The 21,243-nt window shown below is 37.9% G+C and overlaps 2 protein-coding genes and 1 long non-coding RNA gene across 3 annotated transcripts; 2 read left to right on the top strand and 1 right to left on the bottom strand.

The window, feature by feature from the left end:
• Nucleotides 1-1,369: 1,369 nt before the first annotated feature.
• On the bottom strand, nucleotides 1,370-14,241 carry LOC306886307. Its single transcript, XR_013785619.1, has 4 exons — nucleotides 12,998-14,241; nucleotides 7,000-7,277; nucleotides 4,288-4,359; nucleotides 1,370-2,068 (listed from the first exon to the last, which is right to left on the bottom strand). It is a non-coding gene; the product is annotated as an uncharacterized lncRNA (long non-coding RNA).
• Nucleotides 13,187-16,051, top strand: LOC306886295 (cytochrome P450 1B1-like). Its single transcript, XM_079443293.1, has 2 exons — nucleotides 13,187-13,285; nucleotides 13,369-16,051. Exon 2 carries the CDS (start codon nucleotides 13,430-13,432, stop codon nucleotides 15,002-15,004), a length of 1,575 nt encoding a protein of 524 aa, XP_079299419.1. The 5' UTR covers nucleotides 13,187-13,285; nucleotides 13,369-13,429; the 3' UTR covers nucleotides 15,005-16,051.
• Nucleotides 16,052-17,362: 1,311 nt separating this feature from the next.
• Nucleotides 17,363-19,687, top strand: LOC306886296 (cytochrome P450 1B1-like). Its single transcript, XM_079443294.1, has one exon. It carries the CDS (start codon nucleotides 17,551-17,553, stop codon nucleotides 19,123-19,125), a length of 1,575 nt encoding a protein of 524 aa, XP_079299420.1. The 5' UTR covers nucleotides 17,363-17,550; the 3' UTR covers nucleotides 19,126-19,687.
• The last annotated feature ends 1,556 nt before the right edge of the window (nucleotides 19,688-21,243 follow it).

Raw genomic sequence — 21,243 nt, 5'->3', positions numbered from 1 at the left:
AAGCTGTACACTCACTACTTTACATTGTAGCAATGTGTCATTTCTTTAGTGTTGTCACATGAAAAGATATAATAAAATATTTACAAAAATTTGAGGGGTGTACTCACTTCTGTGAGATACTGTATATAAAAATTGTATAATATACACAATTTTTATATAGAGATTTTTTGACACTGTGACAACTAGCCCCAGTCTCCTGTACCGCATGCTCGGGAAAGCCGGGTCCATTAAGTGTGTTGATCAGTGCAGTGAACTCTGCGTGACCCAGTCCTGCGCGTCCCGGTCTAAAAGCGGCTGCATTTCCCGTGACCCCGCAGCGAGGTCATACGCAGGCAATCACGCCGCTGTCCCCGCGCTCACGGTTCACTTCCAGCCACTGGCCGCACTCAGAGTTCTGTTCACACGGGCGCCGGGCCAAAACAAGCAGTGTGCCGCCTAACGAGGGTGTGAAGGCGGCCCTGAGGTGGCAGACGGGAACAGAGCAGTCACGCACAGAACAGGAGCCGCTCTTGTCACGCAGGAGCCGGTAACCCTGAGGGGCCTGTTTCATAAAACAAGTTTACCAAACAAGCCAGGCTTATTTCAGTTAGTCTGACTTATTTTGAACCAAATCAACTGACAATAAGTCAGACTAACTGAAATAAGCCTGGCTTATTTGGTAAACTTGTTTTATGAAACAGTCTCTGCCGGTCTAATAATAAACTAAAAATAACATCTAAATTAACTAGCTTTATACAAACAAGTATATGATTTAACACCACTGAATCTACTTAAAAACATTCATTTATACCAACAAAAATTATTTTTATGGGTTAGATCAGGTAGAAATAGCTCTTTCAGATAACAGTTGCAGGTTGCCACTTTTTATAATGTGCCTATAATGTATTTATTTGTATATATTATTCTTTTTTTCACAAATTTTATATATTTTTGATGCACAATGGATTGCTTAACACATCAAATACAATACAATTACACATAGCTCATGTATTCTTATTTGTTTCAACAAACGTAATTTTTTAAATAATGAATACTTAACATAGCAATATAGATACTTTTGTTTTTTAAACCAATTTCATTTCTTTTTTACAATGAATGATTAACATAAAATGCAGATAATTATATACAGATGCATGTATTTTGATAATTTTATTAATTTTTGACCAAATGAGTGCTTAAAACAACAAAATACAGATAATTATATATATAGCTGTATTTATTTTATATTTTTAAATATATTTTAACAAAATACATAGACAGTTATATATAGACAATTTTATAAATAGATTTATTAATTTGTTTTTTTTTTTTTTACTAATTTTATTAAGTTTTTGAGGAATGCTTAAAATATTCTGCAGGCAATTATATATAGACGTATTTATTTATTGATTAATTTTTCAATTTTATTTATTTTTGACAATGATTGCTTAACATATAACAAAATACACAGACATTTCATGTGAAAAAAAAAAAAACCTAAAAGTGTCCAAACTATAGTGACCAATACAGCACACAATGCCAAGTTTAGTATAAAACAGATTAGTGAACAAACTAAAGACGATACAGTATGTACTAGTCACTGTCTTGAGCTGTGACATGAAACTCATCTACATGCTATTTTTGGTTTAATTAGAAATCAAATACAGGTAAATACTGTTTGAAATATAATGAGAAACATGTCTTTTTCTTTTAAGTCATCTGGGATGTTAAAAGAGCACAGTGGAAATTGTAATTGAGTTTGAATGGTGATATTTAAACTACAGTCGGACTTGTTCCAAACATTGACCTCTGACCTTCAGGGTCTCTATTGTGGTTGCTGTATGTGTCCATGTGTTTACAGGACCTCAGAGCATTATAAACAGAAAAACCCACTCCTGATCTTTCCACATGTAATGGAGTGAGAGCTCTCTCTATATATTCGTGCTGAAGTGGAGACATTGGCTGTCCTGGATGGCTTCGGGATGGGCGTTCAGTGACCCTGATGAGGTGAAGGAAAAACCTCCCATCCAATCCGACCGCAGCATCCAGCAGAGGTGGAGAGCCGGATCACTGAACATCTGTTTTTCCTCTGACGGTGAAAAAAAGTGGAAAAAGTGAACAGGTCACTCTATAGAGCAACATTTCCCAAACTGGGGTTTGTGAGTTGATGAAAAGCTCATAATTAATTTAAATAAAAATCTACTTATTATGTTCTCACTGAGCAACTTTGCATTTGCTTGCATAAGGCTTGTGATGGAAATAATATGATATAAAAAACATTTCTGTGCTTTTGCCGGCGAAGGCAAAGTTTCTTGAGAATGCAAATCTTTTGCAAGAGAATGCAATACTTTTTGGGGAACCCAGTACATTTCTGAGATAACACAAAGTAAAATGCAGTATTTTTGCGAAAAATTCTGTTTCACAGAGAAACTCTGTTTTCCAACAAAACATTTGCATTTGCTCACAAAATATTGTGCTGTCCTGATAAACTTTGCATTCCCTCGCATAATACTATTTTCCCGCAAAATTTGCGCTCTCTCACAGAAGTATTGCATCCTCTCCCAAAATGTTTACGTTCATTCTCAAACATGTTGCGTTCCTCCAAGAAATCTTGTGTTCTTTCACAAAACATTTGTGTTTTCTCACAATAATATTATTTTCACTTAAAAAGAGTGTTTGCAAGAGAAACCCATTGCATTTATCACAAAACATTTACATTTTCTTGCAAAAATAATGCGTTTCCCGATAAGAATGGCACTCTCCCAAGAAACTTTACGTTATCTTGCAAAAGTATTGCGTTGTCCCGGGAAACTTTGCATTCTCTCACAAAACATTTGCGTTCATTCTGAAACATATTGTATTCTGTCACAAAACATTTGTTCATTTGCAAAAATCTTGCATTTCCCCATGAAACATTTCACTTTCTTGCTAAAGTATTGCGTTTCCCCAAGAATCTTTACGTTCTTTCATGAAACATTTGCATTCTCTCACAAAAGCATTGCGCTCAAAAAAAAAAAAAAAAAACTGAATTAGCCCAAAAAACTTTGCATTTTCTCTCACAAAACACTTGCATTGGTTCACAAAAATATTGCGCTTTCCAAAGGAATCTTTTTCTTCTTGCAAAAGTATTGTATTTCCCAAGAAGCCTTCTGTTACCCCAAGAGACTTTGCGTTTGATCTGAAAAATTGTGTTACTGCCCCGAGAAACTTTGCATTCACTCATAGTACAATACTGTGATTTTTGCGAGAGAATGCAAAGTTTAACAGGAAAATGCAATATTTCTGTGAGCAAACGTAAATTTTTTCGTGAGATTGTGCAAACATTTCTTGGGAAAATGCAAAAAAAAATATTGCAAGCAAATAAAATATTTTGTTAGCAAACAATATTTTTGCGAGAGTACAAAGCATTTTTACATTTTGGCAAATCTAATTTGTATATTTTCATGAGATCTGCTAACACCTGGTGATGGTTATTGTTTAGGGACTTTACTTTTTTTATAAAAAATTATATATTTTTGCATGATTTACAATGTACAAATTTATACTAAATCACTGCCTTGTAAATGAATTAAGTTTTCCTGTGAAATTACAAATAAAAACACTGTTGCATGAAATGGATCCTCGTTCATATTTAATTTTATTATATAAAAATAGGCATTATCACATGGTTGTTTAAAAATATTGCATTCCATCTAGAAACTTAGCATTTTCTTGCAAAACTACGTATTGCCATGAGATCGTCTTGGTTCACAGCAAATCGGTCCTGGAAGCAATGATGTTGGTCTGCTCTTGAAAGGGCAGTCGTGGCCTAATGGATAGAGTGTTGGACTTGTAACCTGAGGTTGTGGGTTCAAGTCTCGGGTCCGGCAGGAATTTTAGGTGGGGAATAACAGGGAATAACAAGCCCTCTCTCCACCTTCAATACCACGAAGGTGAGATCCTTGAGCAAGGCAATGATTCTGCTCCCTGGGCGCTGCAGTATTGGCTGCCCACTGTGTGTTCACTACTGTGTGTGTGCACTTGGATGGGTTAAATGCAGAGCACAAATTATGAGTATGGGTCACCATACTTGGCCACACATCACTTCAAATAAATCAAAGTGTCTAGAAAACAATGATTAGTCATAGATATTTACATTTACTTATTTTTATCCAAAGCTACTTATAAATTAACTTTGCAATGTTTCGCTCAAAGTGATTGTCATTTCTTTACAAAGAAAACGTGATCTCCAAAGCTCCTGGTCAATAGCACATTTGTTTCTTGGAAAGAAACGAGTGAATTATTTGCTGCTGGTCATCTCATTATTACCTGAACATCTTATAAGAACTGGATCTCCGTCTCTTGGATCTCCAAAACAGCTCTTCTTGGATTCTTCAGGGTCTGAGGAAACAGTAGAGTCAGCAAATAATAAATGAAAAGAAAACAATGTCATATGAAATCGATTATAAATTGAATCTGAAATGACTCCAGCGAGCTGTGCTGATGGTGACAGACTGTCTTAACCACATGTTGGGCAACGCTGGAGAAACATTTCAGCCGGAGGAAATGGTTCATTATGTGAAGTGTCCCAAATAGTCATTTAATTGCAGCGTAATAACGGCTGACTCTAAACCATCCGTCAGACGCTCCCTCAGGAATGACTAGCAGCCCAACGAGACAAAGGAAGGGAACCCCACTAACTAGACAAGAATCAGAATCAACTCAATGTTTGTGGAAATCAGAGCTGGAGCCAGAGACGCTCGGGAGACCGACTGAGAAACATGACTGAGAGTTCAGACTGAGGATCACTTCAACTAGGACCAAAGTTAAACAATCATTGTAGTTTTATAGAACTGCTTGCAATGGCTTTAAACCTTTTCATTGTGTCTCTTTAATTAATTACTTCTCATTTTAAAACCAAAATCATTGTTTTGTTTTGTTTTCATGCACTGGTCAACCAATTTTGGGCTATTTGGCTTTTCAAATCATGTTGTTTTGGAATAGTGGGAAAAAAACTATTGCACTTCTATTTGCATCTTTAGATTTCAGTTAAAATATCTAAAAAGTTTTTTTTTTTCACTCCACTTTTATTCCTATCTATATTCATAAGTTTTATTCCTACACATATTCAGAAGGTTTTTATAGAGGGGTTTGTTTATATATCATTCACACTGATTTATGTAACACTTTATTCCTACAAAATGTGAATAAAATGTACTTTTGCAAAAGGCAAATGTTTTGTGAGACAGTGCAAAGATTTTTTGGGTAAACAATAATTTTGTGAGAGAACAACATTTCTCAGAAAACATTATTGTTTCTCTTTAATAAATTATATTTTAAGGCGAGGCACTACAGGCGAAACCATTGTTTTTCACGCACTGCTCATTTTTGAGGTTTTGGGCTATTTGGCTTTTCATATGGTGAAAATATAATGTTTTCTGTCTGTTGGCAGTCATTTCTGATTTATGGAGTGATAAAAAGAGAAATCCAAAATCATCTCTGTAAAAATCTTTAAATCTTATATGTCAGCAAAATTAAACAACAATTTGAACTTGGCTTTATCCAGCTGTCCTGGAAATGTATGCAAATTAGTGCATACTTAACTTTAATAATGAATTAAATAATGTACTACTGCATATTAAAATGTAACATTTCAGAAAACTTCTAAACCAATGGTCTTAATGTACTGTGAGCAATCAGCTGGGTAAGTATGGTGATATATAAGATACAATTTGAACTCTGTACTTGTGGTGTCTTGAATTATAAGTGCTGAAAGGTTCATTTTGCCTCTGTTTTGGGTGGAAAGACCTTACTTTCTTGTTTTCTACTGTATGATTTTCATTTCAGAGCATCTGGAATGCTGAGCTGAGAAAATGTGTAATTGATAACAAGTGTAATTACGAGCTGTTACTGTCCCACTACATCATGTCACTCGTGTCGCACATAAGCAGCAGATTTATAGCCTGTAAACAAGATCAGAACAGGCAAAACGCACTGCTGAGAATGCACCGAGGTTACCGCACACTTTCATCCCAGAATAAAGTGAGAACAGAGATCGGATCTCTTCCCGTGATCCCTTGAGGAAAGACTTCCCAGGGCGTACTGTGATGTGGAACGAGCTGCTTTTGGAGCAGGTCTCGACTCTCTAATTGCACTTCTCATTTACACAGTTGCATGTAAATGACTGTGGTTTGTCAGCATTAAGGACAAACATGATTGCACTGCCGCAAAGACCACCCGCATTCACTGTCCCAGCTGTGACACACGTCAGTCGCTGTGACTACATGCACAATTGCTGTCAGTGCATTAAAATAAAGCAAAAAATGTTTGCATGAGATTTCTCCAGTCTTGGGGTTTTCTGTAGACATGCACATACAAGTAGAGAGAAAAGCTAAAAAAACAAATAAAAAATCCACTTACATGCAAAGTGAAATTGGGGCAACAAGCAAAAAAAGTATAAATTCTGTTTTTATTGCACTTAAAAATTCACAATTTTAAAGTGCAATAGAAAATAGTAAATCACTGGAAAAGCATATAATTATTTAATTTTAAATTTATTTATTTTAATTTATGTTGCATGCAAATAATGTGTGTTATAGACAACAAATAAAGGTTTTCTTCAAATGTAAAATGTTAAAATATTTTCTTGGACTGACAATGTATTAAGGGCAAAATTAATTTTTTAAATGCTTTTAAAAATATATATTTATATTTTTTAAACATTTTTAAAACTATACAAAACATGGTTCAAAATTTTGCTGTACGGGAAATGAGTCGCAATCAAACTAAAGGACTACATATGCAAATAATTACACAATGTAAAGAGCAACTTTATGGCAACTTATTTTTATCATAATTATAGAGTTTTAGAGTTTGTTTTTGTAGCATAAAACCATATGATCAATTCTTTTTAAACACTTTAAAAAGTCTTATTACTTACGCCCACATTGTAGATTAAAATAAAGTTTATTTATAGTGAGAAAGTTTCTAATTCTAAGTTGTGAATAGTGAAGATGTATGTGTGAGTAATCCTTCATTAACCTGGAGATGTGCTGCTGCTGTTTGGAGCTTCAGGCTGCCGTAATTGTTCCTGTCAGAGTCCGTCTGCCAGCTACAAATGAGCTAACCAACTCAAATCGGGGTCATCTGGAAGCCATTTCTCGCCGTATTTTTTTCCTTCCCCGTCTCATTTTAATCTCCTCCTCCTTCTCCCAGGGGAGGTCGGGGCCGGTGACCGGGATCTGTGCACGCTAGGCCGGTGTGGCACGCAAACTTATCCTCGCACGCAAGAAACCTCTGCAGAAGACATCAGAACGCACCTATAGAGGGGTGAAGGAGAACGCAAAGGCCATTATCACTCTACAGATACTGTGTGTTTAATACTGTGCTGGTAAAAATAAAACTAAATGCACTCAATGACTAAAGTCTAGAATTAAAAGCTCAATCTACTCCTGATATGGAAACATAGATGCAGAAGATCAACAGAAATTCAGCAGATAATTTGGCTTGGAGAAAAACAGGCCCTACAAACTTTGAAATAACAACATGCCTCAAAACTATCATGCCAAGACAAAAAGGAAGGGAATGTTTTCTAAACTGCAAATATTTCAGAGAACTCAGTTCTGGCTAAATTCTCGCTAAAGTATTTTAAGACATGGCATGAAAAATATTGGCTAATCTTACCATTTATTTTGTGCTTACACAAACATTACATACACACATGAACATATTCATGCTCTGATTGATTTTTATGACAAATAAATTTCATTTTTATGACAATTAAAATAATATGATAATTTTATTTATATTTTTTAATAATTATTTTTTTTAAATAAAATAAAATAGCCTTAATTTTCTTTATGCAAAAAAATAAAAAGGTTTCATTTCTTTTTGCTGCACGTTGAAGTGTGAGCTGGCCACATCACGATATTCTGCATTAATGCTCTAATCAGTTTACGTAAATGCGATACATTCATTAATTTATGTGCAATGCTTTATAGGCTGATATGAAAGAATCTGCTAAATTAATAATAAATATGATCATGATGAAGCGTAGAAACATCTGTTACTTCACATCAGTGTTCTGGTATGTTTGATAACTCAACTCCACAGTTTCCATCACCGCTCATCGGCCAAGTCACGTTATTAACAGACTGGAAATGTTCAGGAGCGCTCATCATTGACATATCAAACTATAGTAACTGATCGCACTTAAACGTCAGGCCACATCAAATCACTAATGCTCACACGGTCGGTTCTGATTGGAGGAAACACACGGCACTCACTTCTGATTGGCAGATGGGATCTTGGACCCAAAGTCGAGCAGAGGCCAGAGAAAGAGGAGATTTGTGGTTTAATGTACCTGGCGAAAGCACAAGCATCCTGCTGTGAGACGTCTGTGCGCTTGCGTTCCCTTAGGGCCGACTCGCTCTCGTTTTAGAACAGACCGCAATAATTCAGTAACCTCACTGGATTCAGTTAAAGATAGCCTGCGTTTGGGAATCTTGGATATTTTTGTGATTTATGTAATAAAAACAAAATGTTCATGCATGTCATAAAAATATAAATCACACATAGAGCAAAACAGCAGATTTCTAGTTACAAGATTAAACTAAATTGATAAATATAAAATAATCTATGCCTTTATAATCTATTTCTGTACCAATAACCTACTAACTCCATAGCCAGGGCCATCATTAATGCAGTGAAACTGGTGCGGTTCAGGGGGCCCCGCAGCGAACGGACCGAGGCATAGTAACACCTTGGCAACAACCTGCTGCAGTAACTACCTAGCAACTGCATAGCAACACCCTGGCAACAACCTGCTGCAGTAACTCCCTAGCAAAGGCATTGTAACATCCTGGCAACAACCTGCTGTAGTAACTACCTAGCAACTGCATAGCAACACCCTGGCAACAACCTGCTGCAGTAACTCCCTAGCAAAGGCATTGTAACATCCTGGCAACAACCTGCTGCAGTAACTACCTAGCAACTGCATAGCAACACCCTGGCAACAACCTGCTGCAGTAACTCCCTAGCAAAGGCATTGTAACATCCTGGCAACAACCTGCTGTAGTAACTCCCTAGCAACTGCATAGCAACATCCTGGCAACAACCTGCTGCAGTAACTCCCTAGCAAAGGCATTGTAACATCCTGGCAACAACCTGCTGTAGTAACTCCCTAGCAACTGCATAGCAACACCCTGGCAACAACCTGCTGCAGTAACTCCCTTGCAACTGCATAGCAACACCCTGGCAACATTCAAATGTAGGAACTCCCTAGCAACTGCATAGCAATGCCCTGGAAACAAGCTGCTCCAGTAACTCCCTAGCAACATGCTAAAACCCAATCAAAAGACCTTAGCGGCTGCATAGCAACACCCTGGCAACCACTCAAAACACTGGCAAGTATTTTCTGCAAAACTGTGAAAATCTACAGTTTAAATCATCCAAATTCTCTTGTGCAAAAATAGCTGAGCTCAAGTGAATCAGCATCACGTCACCAGCGTTAATAGACTCCATCGAGCGCTAACATGGTCAAGATGGCACTGGTGAGTCACGCTCATAAAGCACTGGTTAGTGTCCTGCAGCGAGAGAGTGTGTTCATTTCCTCTCACTGAGTGTCAGTCGCTCGTTTGGGGTTCTGGATCACCGCTGCTGTCTAATCTGCATTCGCATTCCTACAGTTAGTTTCAGCTCGTCCTTCTCCCTGAATCCCGCCGGCTCCGTCGGACCCCCAGGCTTCCCCCCTCCCGCGGCCGTGCGTGACAGTAGCTCGCTGAAAAGTGGAAATGATTCTAGTAAACAGTGATTAGCTCCAGACCGGAATCGGCTCGTCCGCCGTGAGACCTGCATCCACACGCTGGCGGCTGCCAAGTCCTCGACCTTCCCGACCCTCCGGGGTCACGGCCAGCCTTTCACAGCCAGGTTAAGGAGAATAATGGCAGGCAAACACGACAGCCTCACGCAACACACACAGGCTTGCCGCAAAGCTGGCTCTGATTAGTGCAGACGCTGATGTGAGAGACCATATGTGAATCACGGGATTTTGGCAGCGCTGAACTCTGATAGTAACACTGCAAAACCGGGTCTACAAACTCAGAGCCGTGTCTGAGTCATCGAAATAACATTTGACATTTTAGGTTATAATGGTGCATTAAATAAAAATACGGAAAAGCTTGTTGCTGTGGTTTATGATGCAAATATTACAGTCAAGCAAAATGTAAGGCTTTTAAAAAAATATGCATATATGTGACCCTGGACCACAAAACCAGTCATAAGGGTCAATTTTCTGAAATTGAGATTCATACAACATCTGAAGCTGAATAAATAATCTTTCCATTGATGTATGGTTTGGTAGGACAATATTTGAAAATCTGGAATCTGAGGGAGCAAAAAAATCTAAATATTGAGAAAATCACCTTTAAAGTTGTTCAAATGAAGTTCTTAGCAATGCATATTACTAATCAAAAATAAAGTATTGCTATATATGCGTTAAGAAATTTACAAAATTTCTTCATTGAACATGATCTTTACTTAATATCCTAATGATTTTTGTCATAAAAGAGAAATGTATAATTTTAACCCATACAATGTATTGTTGTCTACAAATATACCTGTGCTACTCATGACTACTTTTGTGCTCCAGGGTCAGATATATAGTTTTAGTTTTTACTTTTTCAGATTTAGATGATAATAATAATTTTGTTTTTTTATGCAAGTATGCTTATACAAAATTGTAATAGTCCTTGATTTTTGGATGATCTTACATTAAAATATTACTGAAAAGCTTTGCAAATATCAAGTCAATCAGAAAGTCTTGAGCTTTTAATATTAAAAAGTGAAAAGTTAGAAAAAATGTTACTTCATTTATTAGAAGATATAGGTATTTTTTGTAAGATAGGTATAACATTATTTATGTTATTATGTATGTACTGCTTAAACACAGAATATTAACTAATACCACAGTAATATTACAATATTGTTACATCAATTAATTAGATGATACATTTTTGATGATCTAACATAATGGATTACGGTAAATTAAATTATTACTTAAAAGCTTTTTTTGCTATGGTTTACTTTACAAATTAAATCAAAATCCTGAGCTTTTAAAATATGCCTTATGCCTTTTAATTAAAATGCAAGATCTATGAGAACAATTTTCACTTTTTTAGATTTAAGACGACAATGGATAACACTTAACTTCAAGCCTTAATAATAATTTTATTTCATAAGTGTAACCAGTTAAAATACATTATAATATATGCAGATTCCTTGTTGAGATCATAATGCATTATAAAGAGCATTTTAAGGCTAAATTAATGCATTAAAATACAATGGATTAAACACAAAGGCTTACTTTATTTTATTATGTGTACTGCTTACACACACAGATTATTAACTGAGTCCATAATGCTCACTAGTTCGTCGTCTATATAGTGTTCCCTGAACATTGCACAATGAAATCTAATCTTGTTTCTGTGAAGATGTTTATTCTCTCCTAGGGAGCAAAAACAGTGGGCTCCTAAATCCAAGTGGATTGGAACTGATTGTATTTGGCAGCTTCTCCTTCCTCTCTTCTCAGGGCAGGAGGGACTTTTCATTTTAGTGGTGGTTTGCATCCAGGAAAGTGTACTATCAGCAAGAAATCAATGCTACTGTCTCTCTGACTCTAGAAACGCTGCAGCTCTGCAATTAGAGTCATTAGATCCCTGCAAAAATAAACTCCTCCTGGTGAGGAAACAAGGAACATTTATCTCCTGCCTGGCACTCAGAAGAGAAACGTCTTGCATCAAGAACATTCAGTTCTATCGCTTAAATCTTGAGATTTCAGAGAACTTCCTTCTCACTTGACGAACGATAGATCACTGTAGCTGCAAATATAAATGGTAAAATACCAGTGTAACATCCATTTAACGCTCTTATGATATAAACTAAGTCTGTACAAAGACAACAAACAGCAAAGGAAAAACGAAAGCACCGAAAACATCATTAAACTTTTAAATACAAATGACCCTCTTACAGAATAAAGTGTCTGTATTGGTGTATTCTGAGAGAGGATCTGCTGTAGTGCACGTTATGAAGGCATGCTTGCAGTTAAGCAATCTCTCAATGACTGCATACCCAAAAACACATGTGAAAATTCATCCTGAAATTGTGAGAGGAAAATAGCCGAGAGAGACCCTGGCGTGCTTTACGATGAGATCAGAGACCCCAGAACATGATGCACCATGGACATGTGAACACATCATCAAATTATGCTCTGAAAGATCATTTACGAACTTTGTTTCCCTGTGTTGTAAAATGTTGACATTTGTACTAAAAATCAATTGTTTGTACTCAGAGATCAAATTTGTATTGACATAATGAATTAGGCTATTCTGCAAGGATATTAAATTATTTATTATAATAACTGCAACTACAACCGTCTTATCTTTTTACAATATGCATGAGAAAATGTCATGTATGTTATGACATATTCCATACTCACATTCATTCATTCATTATATATATATATATATATATATATATATATATATATATATATATATCCAACGGGGCTAAAGACATAAAATATGAAGGAACACAGTACAGGGATAGCATGGATTTTCAATGTCTAGTCGTGTTGCATAACTCCATGCATGCATACTTTTCCATTTTAAGGGTTTATGTAAAGTGGGTCTGCGAAACAGAGCGTCTTTTTAGTACGAAACATTCCCCAAGACAAAAGTCTGAAGTCTGGGATGCCGTCGATGATTGCATCAAGCTTAAAATTACATTTTCGTAAATCTGTGCAAACCAGAGCAGAAATAATGATTACAAGAGTGCGCAAACGACTGGAAACACGCGCATCAAATAAAGACATGCAAAGAGTTCAGCTGCAGCAACATAAAACCTTTAATGCATCACTCCATTTGAGTTTATCACTAAATGATGACTGGCACAAACCGCAAGAGTTTTATGCATCTCCGCAACGACGATCAGAAATACCCCGCGCAGAGCACGTGCAAATGAAAAAAAAATATGATTTACGCACTAGTTTCAGACGTTTTCCCAGTGAACAGAACCGGTTGCGCACTTGCATCTCCGTGTTCGGCTGCAGCCAGACGTTCAGACCTTCTAACAGAGTCTCTGCGGCTTCCACAATGGGAGGAGTGAGACTATCATCGGGTCCTGCCCCCTGTGTTGCAAACATATATAAAAGGCATGCATCCAACCAAGCAGCTCAGAAAACCCTGTCAGCTTAACCTGGAAAATTAAAGAGAGTAGAAAAATCTAAATCAGTGCATGCAGATGAATAAAAATAGACTGAACTGGCAACCGAGTTAGTTTACATTACTTTTGCAAAAAGAAGAAATAGATTAATTATTATTTTAAATGGATGCTAATATTTCTCTCTCTATATAGCATTGAACATGAACATTATTTGAACAGAATCTCATCAGAAGAATAAAAGTGCATCAGAAGAATGGCTCTGACTGAAGCGGAGTTTGAGAGCAGCAGCATCATGAAGGAATGGGGTGGACAGGTTCAGCCGGCTTTGATAGCATCCTTCATCATCCTCTTCTTCCTGGAGGCCTGTCTTTGGGTCAGAAATCTCACAATCAAGAAAAGGCTCCCAGGCCCATTCGCCTGGCCCTTGGTGGGCAACGCCATGCAGCTGGGACAAATGCCACACATCACCTTCTCCAAGCTTGCAAAGAAGTACGGAAACGTCTACCAGATCCGACTCGGGCGAAGCGACATTGTGGTTCTGAACGGAGATGCAGCCATACGCAAAGCGCTCATTGAACACAGCACTGAATTTGCCGGGAGGCCGAACTTTGTGTCCTTTCAGATGATTTCTGGCGGACGGAGCATGGTGTTCAGCAGTTACAGCAAACAGTGGAAGGTGCATCGGAAAGTAGCGCAGTCGACTTTAAGAGCATTCTCGTTGGCAAACACTCAAACCAAAAAGACATTCGAACAACACGTTGTAGGCGAAGCCATGGATCTGGTCCAGAAGTTTCTAAGGCTCAGCGCTGACGGGCGAAACTTCAGTCCTTCACATGAACTCACCGTCGCAGCCGCAAACGTAATCTGTGCGCTTTGCTTTGGGAAACGCTACGGCCACGACGATCCCGAGTTCAGGACTCTCCTGAGAAGAGTGGATAAATTTGGCGAAACCGTTGGCGCTGGAAGCCTGGTGGACGTCATGCCTTGGCTGCAGTCATTTCCGAATCCTGTCCGAAGCGTTTATCAAAACTTCAAGCTGCTTAATGAAGAGTTCTTTGCTTATGTGAAGGACAAAGTGGTGCAGCATAGAGACACGTACGACCCTGAGGTCACCCGTGACATGAGCGATGCAATCATTGGCGTAATTGAGCACGGGAAAGAGAGCATGCTGACTAAAGACTTTGTTGAGTCTACAGTCACTGATTTAATCGGTGCAGGACAAGACACGATGTCCACAGTCATGCAATGGATACTTCTGCTTTTAGTCAAATACCCATCAATTCAAACCAAGCTCCAAGAGGAGATTGATAAAGTAGTAGGTCGTGAGAGACTCCCATCAATTGAAGACAAGAGCAACCTGGCCTACCTGGATGCCTTCATTTACGAAACCATGCGCTACACCAGCTTCGTCCCCGTCACCATACCGCACTCCACCACCTCAGACGTCACCATCGAAGGTCTCCACATCCCCAAAGACACCGTGGTGTTCATCAACCAGTGGTCCGTCAATCACGACCCTCAAAAGTGGCAGGATCCTCACATCTTCAACCCGTCGAGGTTCCTAGACGAGAACGGAGCTCTGGATAAAGACCTGATCAATAGTGTGATGATCTTCTCGACAGGTAAGAGAAGATGCATTGGTGAGCAGATTGCCAAAGTGGAGGTTTTTCTGTTCTCTGCCATCCTTTTGCACCAGTGCTCGTTTGAGAGCAAGCCCTCTCAGGATCTCTCCATGGACTGCTCGTATGGTTTAACACTGAAGCCGCTCCATTACACAATCTCGGCGAAGCTCAGAGGAAAACTTTTTGGCTTGGTATCGCCGGCATGAGTATAAATAACCAGCTTGTTATTGTGACTAAAGGCCAGCAGAGACTGAACATATTACAAATGTATTCCACGTATTAGTAAAGCTGCACTGAATGCTGTTTAGTAATTGTATATTTAATATTTATACACGTTTGCAATGATTCAATGAACTGATTCATTCACATCCATAGAATATGTTGTCAGGTAACTGAAGAGATTCTTCAGCTCTTAACAGTAATGTTTTAATTGCTTTATGTTTATAAAACACCATCTGTGGTTCAAAATAATGTTAGAAGGACTGCATTATGAAACGTTTATGGTCCAATGCTAAGCCACTATCACTGTAGACATATCAATTATTTTGTAATATTATGCAATTGTTTGTAGATCGTGTTGAGTCATGTTAATGGGCAGCAGCTGTTGGAGAACTTTTACTTCCTATGAGCTCGACTCAGATCTGGCATCGCAGTGCATTTAATTATGCTTGCATAAAACTGCATAACAATGTGATTATGTACTTCAGGTATTTTAAGTATTAGGCATTTAAAGAATTTATTTATACCCATTATATACCTGTTTATATAAATTATATTCTTTATAAAATGCATATAAATTTGAGATTCTTTAAAAAAAAGGCTGCAAGGGTCATTTGTTGAAATAACAGTAGTTTTAGTGACATGCCAATTTGCAATCAATGCTTTGCTGAGTCTGTTCTGTTGCTCAGCGAATTACACAATGAAGTCTTAAGCATCACGCTGGATGAACTATCAGCTTCCTCATTATGTCATTTTGAAGGTGCTCCCACATGCACAAAACAATGTGGAATAAATCAAATAGCTATCTCAAGATGTACTCCTATATCACTTTGCAATTATTATGATAAATGTTTACACTGAATGTTTTGCCAGCTCTGTAACTGAAGTGCATGTATTCAGAAATACAGCTTTTTTGAAGAAGAAAAAATAGATTTTTTTTAATGTTCAGGTATTGTTTTAAATATGTTTTCTTTTTACTATTGGAAAATAAGCTATAAGTGGAATAAATAAAGTGCTGTTTTACAACCTGTGAAGATGCACTCAGTCTCTTTCTGTTTTGATCCTCAACATGATTCACATTTTATAAGAAAATACATGCACATACACACAAACATACATACAATCAAATATGAAAGTTAAAAAAATAAATAAATTGCATCAGACTAAACCAGCTTGGCATCCAAATTTACCGTTTAAATGGTCTGCATCTGTCTTCACTTATGCATATTGTCTCTATATATCCTTATTGTTAGTTTTATGGCCGATATTTCTGTTTGCATTCAGTTACTGAGATATTTCTGTAAAGCCACATCTTTAAAGTCAAATTATCTTATTAAATTTATACAACAGTCATTATTCTAACTACAGCTTCATGATAAATGCACTCTCATGGTACATATTTAACTCCATTGTTTGTATCTGTTCTTTGTCTGACAAATAAAAAAAAACCCTTTCACAAGTTTACAGACTGAATTCCTGATTTCACTAGCATTCAGTTGGCATCAGATTGTGGATTCCAAACAAAATGAAATCACACCAATTAGAGCAGACTTACAAAGCTCATATATGTTAGACAATGCATTCTGTAAAAAGTAAAACAACAGCATTTTTATTTTTATGGTTTCATTCATCTTAATCAGACATTTCAGCACTTTATGGTAAGACAAATAATTAAAAAAAAGATCTCTTAAAAATATCTAAAAAGCAACACCCATCCTTAAATGAAGGCCCACATCCATTTAACCTATGTAATTTCTTACTCTGTCATATATACTATACACACAGATAAAGCGCAACGAAAATGCATTTAAACAACTCAAAACAATATTTGAAATAATTATATAAACTATTGAAATGTTGCAGTGAAGAACATCTCACTCATGCTCACTTTTCCTCATCATGTTTGAAGTCTCAGTGTGATTTCTCAAGTTCACAAGTGTCTTAGCAGAGGAACCAGAGGTGTAGAGAAACAACTAATATCCACTAATCGCAAACAAATACAGTACAATGCTGATTGACTTCCGGTTCAATATTGCATCTATTTACATTTTAAACTTTAATGTACTGCAAAAATGCTCTTAATTCTTTCAAATAAATTACACTCACTTCTGTATTTTGCTATCTCATGCAATATATCTAATGCATACTGATATGCACTTGTCTAAAGCGCTATGCATCTGTAGATGGCTCAAGAACTTGTCCAATGTGTGTCCAGCCGTCGGCTCTCCGGCCATAATGGGTGGAGAGTCAGAGAGAGTTGGGGGGAAAGAAAACGAACCTGTGGCCCAAACTCCTCCTACTCTAGAGATATATAACACAGTGTCAAGGCTGAAATCTGCATTCTTCTAATTTGGTCATCTCTGGACAGACAAAGCAGCTCCGCAAACCCAACCCGTCTTCCTGTAACCCCACAGCCGAAGAAGGCAGAAAACAGCAGGGTTCTTAAATTCTTTCTTTCTCGCCATTCAAGATGGGGAGTTACTAAAACACTTGCAATTTATACAAAAACAAACCTTTAGAGCTTCAGAATATCATGGCGCTTTCAGACACAGAGTTTGGCATGAAGGGCAGTAGCATCCTTAAAGAATGGAGCGGACAAATCCAGCCGGCCCTCGTTGCATCTTTCATCTTCCTCTGCTGTCTGGAGGCTTGTTTCTGGGTCAGGAGCTTCACTCTCAAAAAGAGGCTTCCAGGGCCCTTCGCTTGGCCGCTTGTGGGTAACGCCATGCAGCTCGGCCAAATGCCCCACATCACCTTCACCAAGTTGGCAAAGAGGTACGGAAATGTGTACCAAATTAGACTGGGCAGCAGCGATATAGTGGTTCTCAATGGAGAATCGGCCATACGCGAGGCGTTGCTTCAACACAGCACCGAGTTTGCAGGCAGACCGAACTTTGTGTCCTTCCAGTCGGTTTCCGGCGGGACGAGCATGACGTTCACCAGCTACAGCAAGCAATGGAGGATGCACCGGAAGATCGCCCAGTCCACCATTCGTGCCTTCTCTTCTGCAAACAGCCAAACGAAAAAGTCCTTCGAGAAGCACATCGCAGCTGAAGCCGAGGAACTGATTGAAACGTTTTTGAGATTGAGTTCAAACAACCAATACTTCAATCCATCTCATGAACTCACAGTCTCGGCTGCTAACATCATCTGCGCTCTTTGTTTTGGCAAACGCTACGGACACGATGACTTAGAGTTCAGGACTCTCTTGGGTAAAATGAACAAGTTTGGCGAAACTATAGGAGCTGGAAGCTTGGTGGACGTCATGCCTTGGTTGCAATCTTTTCCCAATCCTGTGAGGAGCGTTTTTCAGAGCTTCAAAGACCTCAACAATGACTTCTTCACGTTTGTCAAAGGTAAAGTGGTGGAGCACAGGCAAAGCTACAACCCTGAGGTCACAAGAGACATGAGTGACGCCTTCATTGGCGTGATTGATCATGCAGACACAGAGACGGGCTTGACCGAGGCTCATACTGAAGGTACGGTTACTGATCTCATTGGAGCAGGTCAGGATACCATCTCCACTGCCTTGCACTGGATGCTGCTTCTACTGGTCAAATACCCATCAATCCAAGCCAAACTCCAAGAGGAGATTGATAAAGTAGTAGGTCGTGACAGACTCCCATCAATTGAAGACAAGAGCAACCTGGCCTACCTGGATGCCTTCATCTTCGAAACCATGCGCTACACCAGCTTCGTCCCCGTCACCATACCGCACTCCACCACCTCAGACGTCACCATCGAAGGTCTCCACATCCCCAAAGACACCGTGGTGTTCATCAACCAGTGGTCCGTCAATCACGACCCTCAAAAGTGGCAGGATCCTCACATCTTCAACCCGTCGAGATTCCTAGACGAGAACGGAGCTCTGGATAAAGATCTGACTAACAGCGTGATGATCTTCTCTATTGGGAAGAGGCGATGCATTGGTGATCAGATAGCAAAAGTGGAAGTTTTCCTGATCGCTGCCATGTTAATCCACCAACTAACTTTCGAGAACGACCCATCACAGGATTTGAGTTTAAACTGCTCTTATGGGTTAACACTGAAGCCATTTGATTATAAAATCTCTGCCAAACCCAGAGGAAGCGTATTTAATGAAGAATAAATTAACATGTGTGCTTTCAAACCTACTGTCTCTGATATATTACACTATGCAGAATAAGGTATGTACTTCATATTTAGCAACACTGAATTTTAGATTATAAATATAGTTCACTATATACAAATGTAGATTAATGTATGATTAAATCTAAATGTTTTGAAATCAAAAGTAACCAAAGGAAAAGGGACAAAAAGAATAAAAATGGTGTCAGCAGGGTTTCATAGGACTTTAAAACAATGTTTTTACAGAGATTTTTGCTTAAATTTATTTTAAAATGTGCTACTTTTAAAAATGACAGTTTCTTAAAAAATAAATCAGCAAAATAATAATAATATATATCTATATAACTTCTGGCAATTAAAAGAGCAATTGCTTTTAGTAAATAAACAAAGGAAAAGCAAGATAAATGCCATGTTTAATATTGATTTAATGCTAAAATCAGACGTTTAATTCCTCTGTTTGTTCTACGAGTTTTCATAAGCCTGTACTTGTTAAAAAGATGTTGAAAAATGATTCATAAATGTGACTTAAAGCTGTTTTATTGATGTAAATAAAATGCATTGTTGACTACAATAGCGTGTATTTCATTAAATTAAATATTTATATTCATGCTCACTAAGTTGCTCCAAATACAGTCACGCTTTGCTGGCCACATCTGCTGGTTTGCTGTACAAAAACACACACTTATTAATAAAACGCTGCTTGCTGGTCATGTAAATTAGAGGTCTAAATGTATTACTAATTTACTTTTCCGTAGCACCTTTTCACACACATACATAAAAACGTGCAAAGCTGCTTTGTGGCCCACATGCCTGGCGGAGCAGCGGAGGGAGTCTCAAAGGGAGTCTTACATTTACACTGGTTAATTCATAGCAGACACACACTGCTTTCCTCTCTCGCTTCCTGTCATGACACCGCAGCGCTCTGGAGCGGGGCCAGGGTGTTATGGGCCACGCAGGGTAGCCACAGTACATGCCCCTGATTTACTGCGAACCACACACGCAAACGCACACTCACGAGACATGTCTTTTTGATAAACCTCCCCACTGAAAAACGGTCGTTCTCCAGGATTCCCCCATTGTTGGTCTCTAGAATTGCTGATGGTTCGGCTTTAAAAAAAACACAAATTGTACCATCAGATGTTTTCACCTCTGTTTTGACCTCAGATGAGTGACTCTCACGGAAGGGTCATATTTCAACTCAAAATAACGAGAAACATTGTTTTGCATTGATAGACAACTGGTGATTGTTCTGCAATACAGAAAAAGACTTAGCATTACAATACTTTAAACCAGTACAACAAATACTACAAAAGGTTTTGAGGTGAAATATGAGCATGTTTGACAAGTTTCATGAGAATAACTTTATGCAAACACATAGCAGATGATATGAAGTTAACAATTGTGGACAAAATTATACAAAAAATGAAAACATTGATGGCTGCGTTTCAAACCATCAATCAAAGAAAACATCCTCTCATCTGGACTCACATGCTCTGCAAATGGACATCTGATTAAATAAATCGAACGTATTCAAATGATTATTATTGCTACTGCATGTAATCTTAAAAGTATATGTGCATTATTTATGCACTTGCACAGCTGAGCATCTAGAATGTACACAGACTTGTTTCAAATCTTATGGTGCTTATTCTGTACACTAGAGAAAGCTCTAGAGAAAGAAAAGTGTAAAATGTGTTATAATGGTGTGAACAGTGTCAAGTCAGCTTAAAATCAAGTGGGAATACAGTGAATTAAGCTTCCGAGAGCTCTCTGAAATTCTCACTTGTTAATGGAAAATTCTCTCAACTTTTGGTCAAACCTTTGTGTTTTTCCTCAACAAAGGGACTTAAAGCAACCAGTAAGAAACCACATCATATTCAAAGTTCAAAGATGACGTACTTATGACTTACAGATTTGTTTTATCAGCATTTACTCTGTTATGCTAATTGATAGATCATTTTAAGATGTTATTATGAATGTCACATGTATTTTTAAATTACCCTGTTGATTAAGCTGTAAAGTTTGCCAAAACTCAGCATATTTAGATGATTTATGTCACAAAACCATGTGTAACATCTGCTTAAGAACAATAAAATATAGATGTAAAAAAAACAAAACA

The sequence above is a fragment of the Barbus barbus genome, assembly GCF_936440315.1.
Source record: "Barbus barbus genome assembly, chromosome: 20".
NCBI lineage: Eukaryota > Metazoa > Chordata > Actinopteri > Cypriniformes > Cyprinidae > Barbus > Barbus barbus.
Note: the sequence above shows the minus strand (reverse complement) of the source record. Positions and strands in the feature narration are given on the sequence as shown.

Excerpts from the sequence above, each read along its gene's own strand:
- LOC306886295 (XM_079443293.1), top strand. The coding sequence starts at position 13,430 with ATGGCTCTGACTGAAGCGGAGTTTGAGAGCAGCAGCATCATGAAGGAA.
- LOC306886296 (XM_079443294.1), top strand. The coding sequence starts at position 17,551 with ATGGCGCTTTCAGACACAGAGTTTGGCATGAAGGGCAGTAGCATCCTT.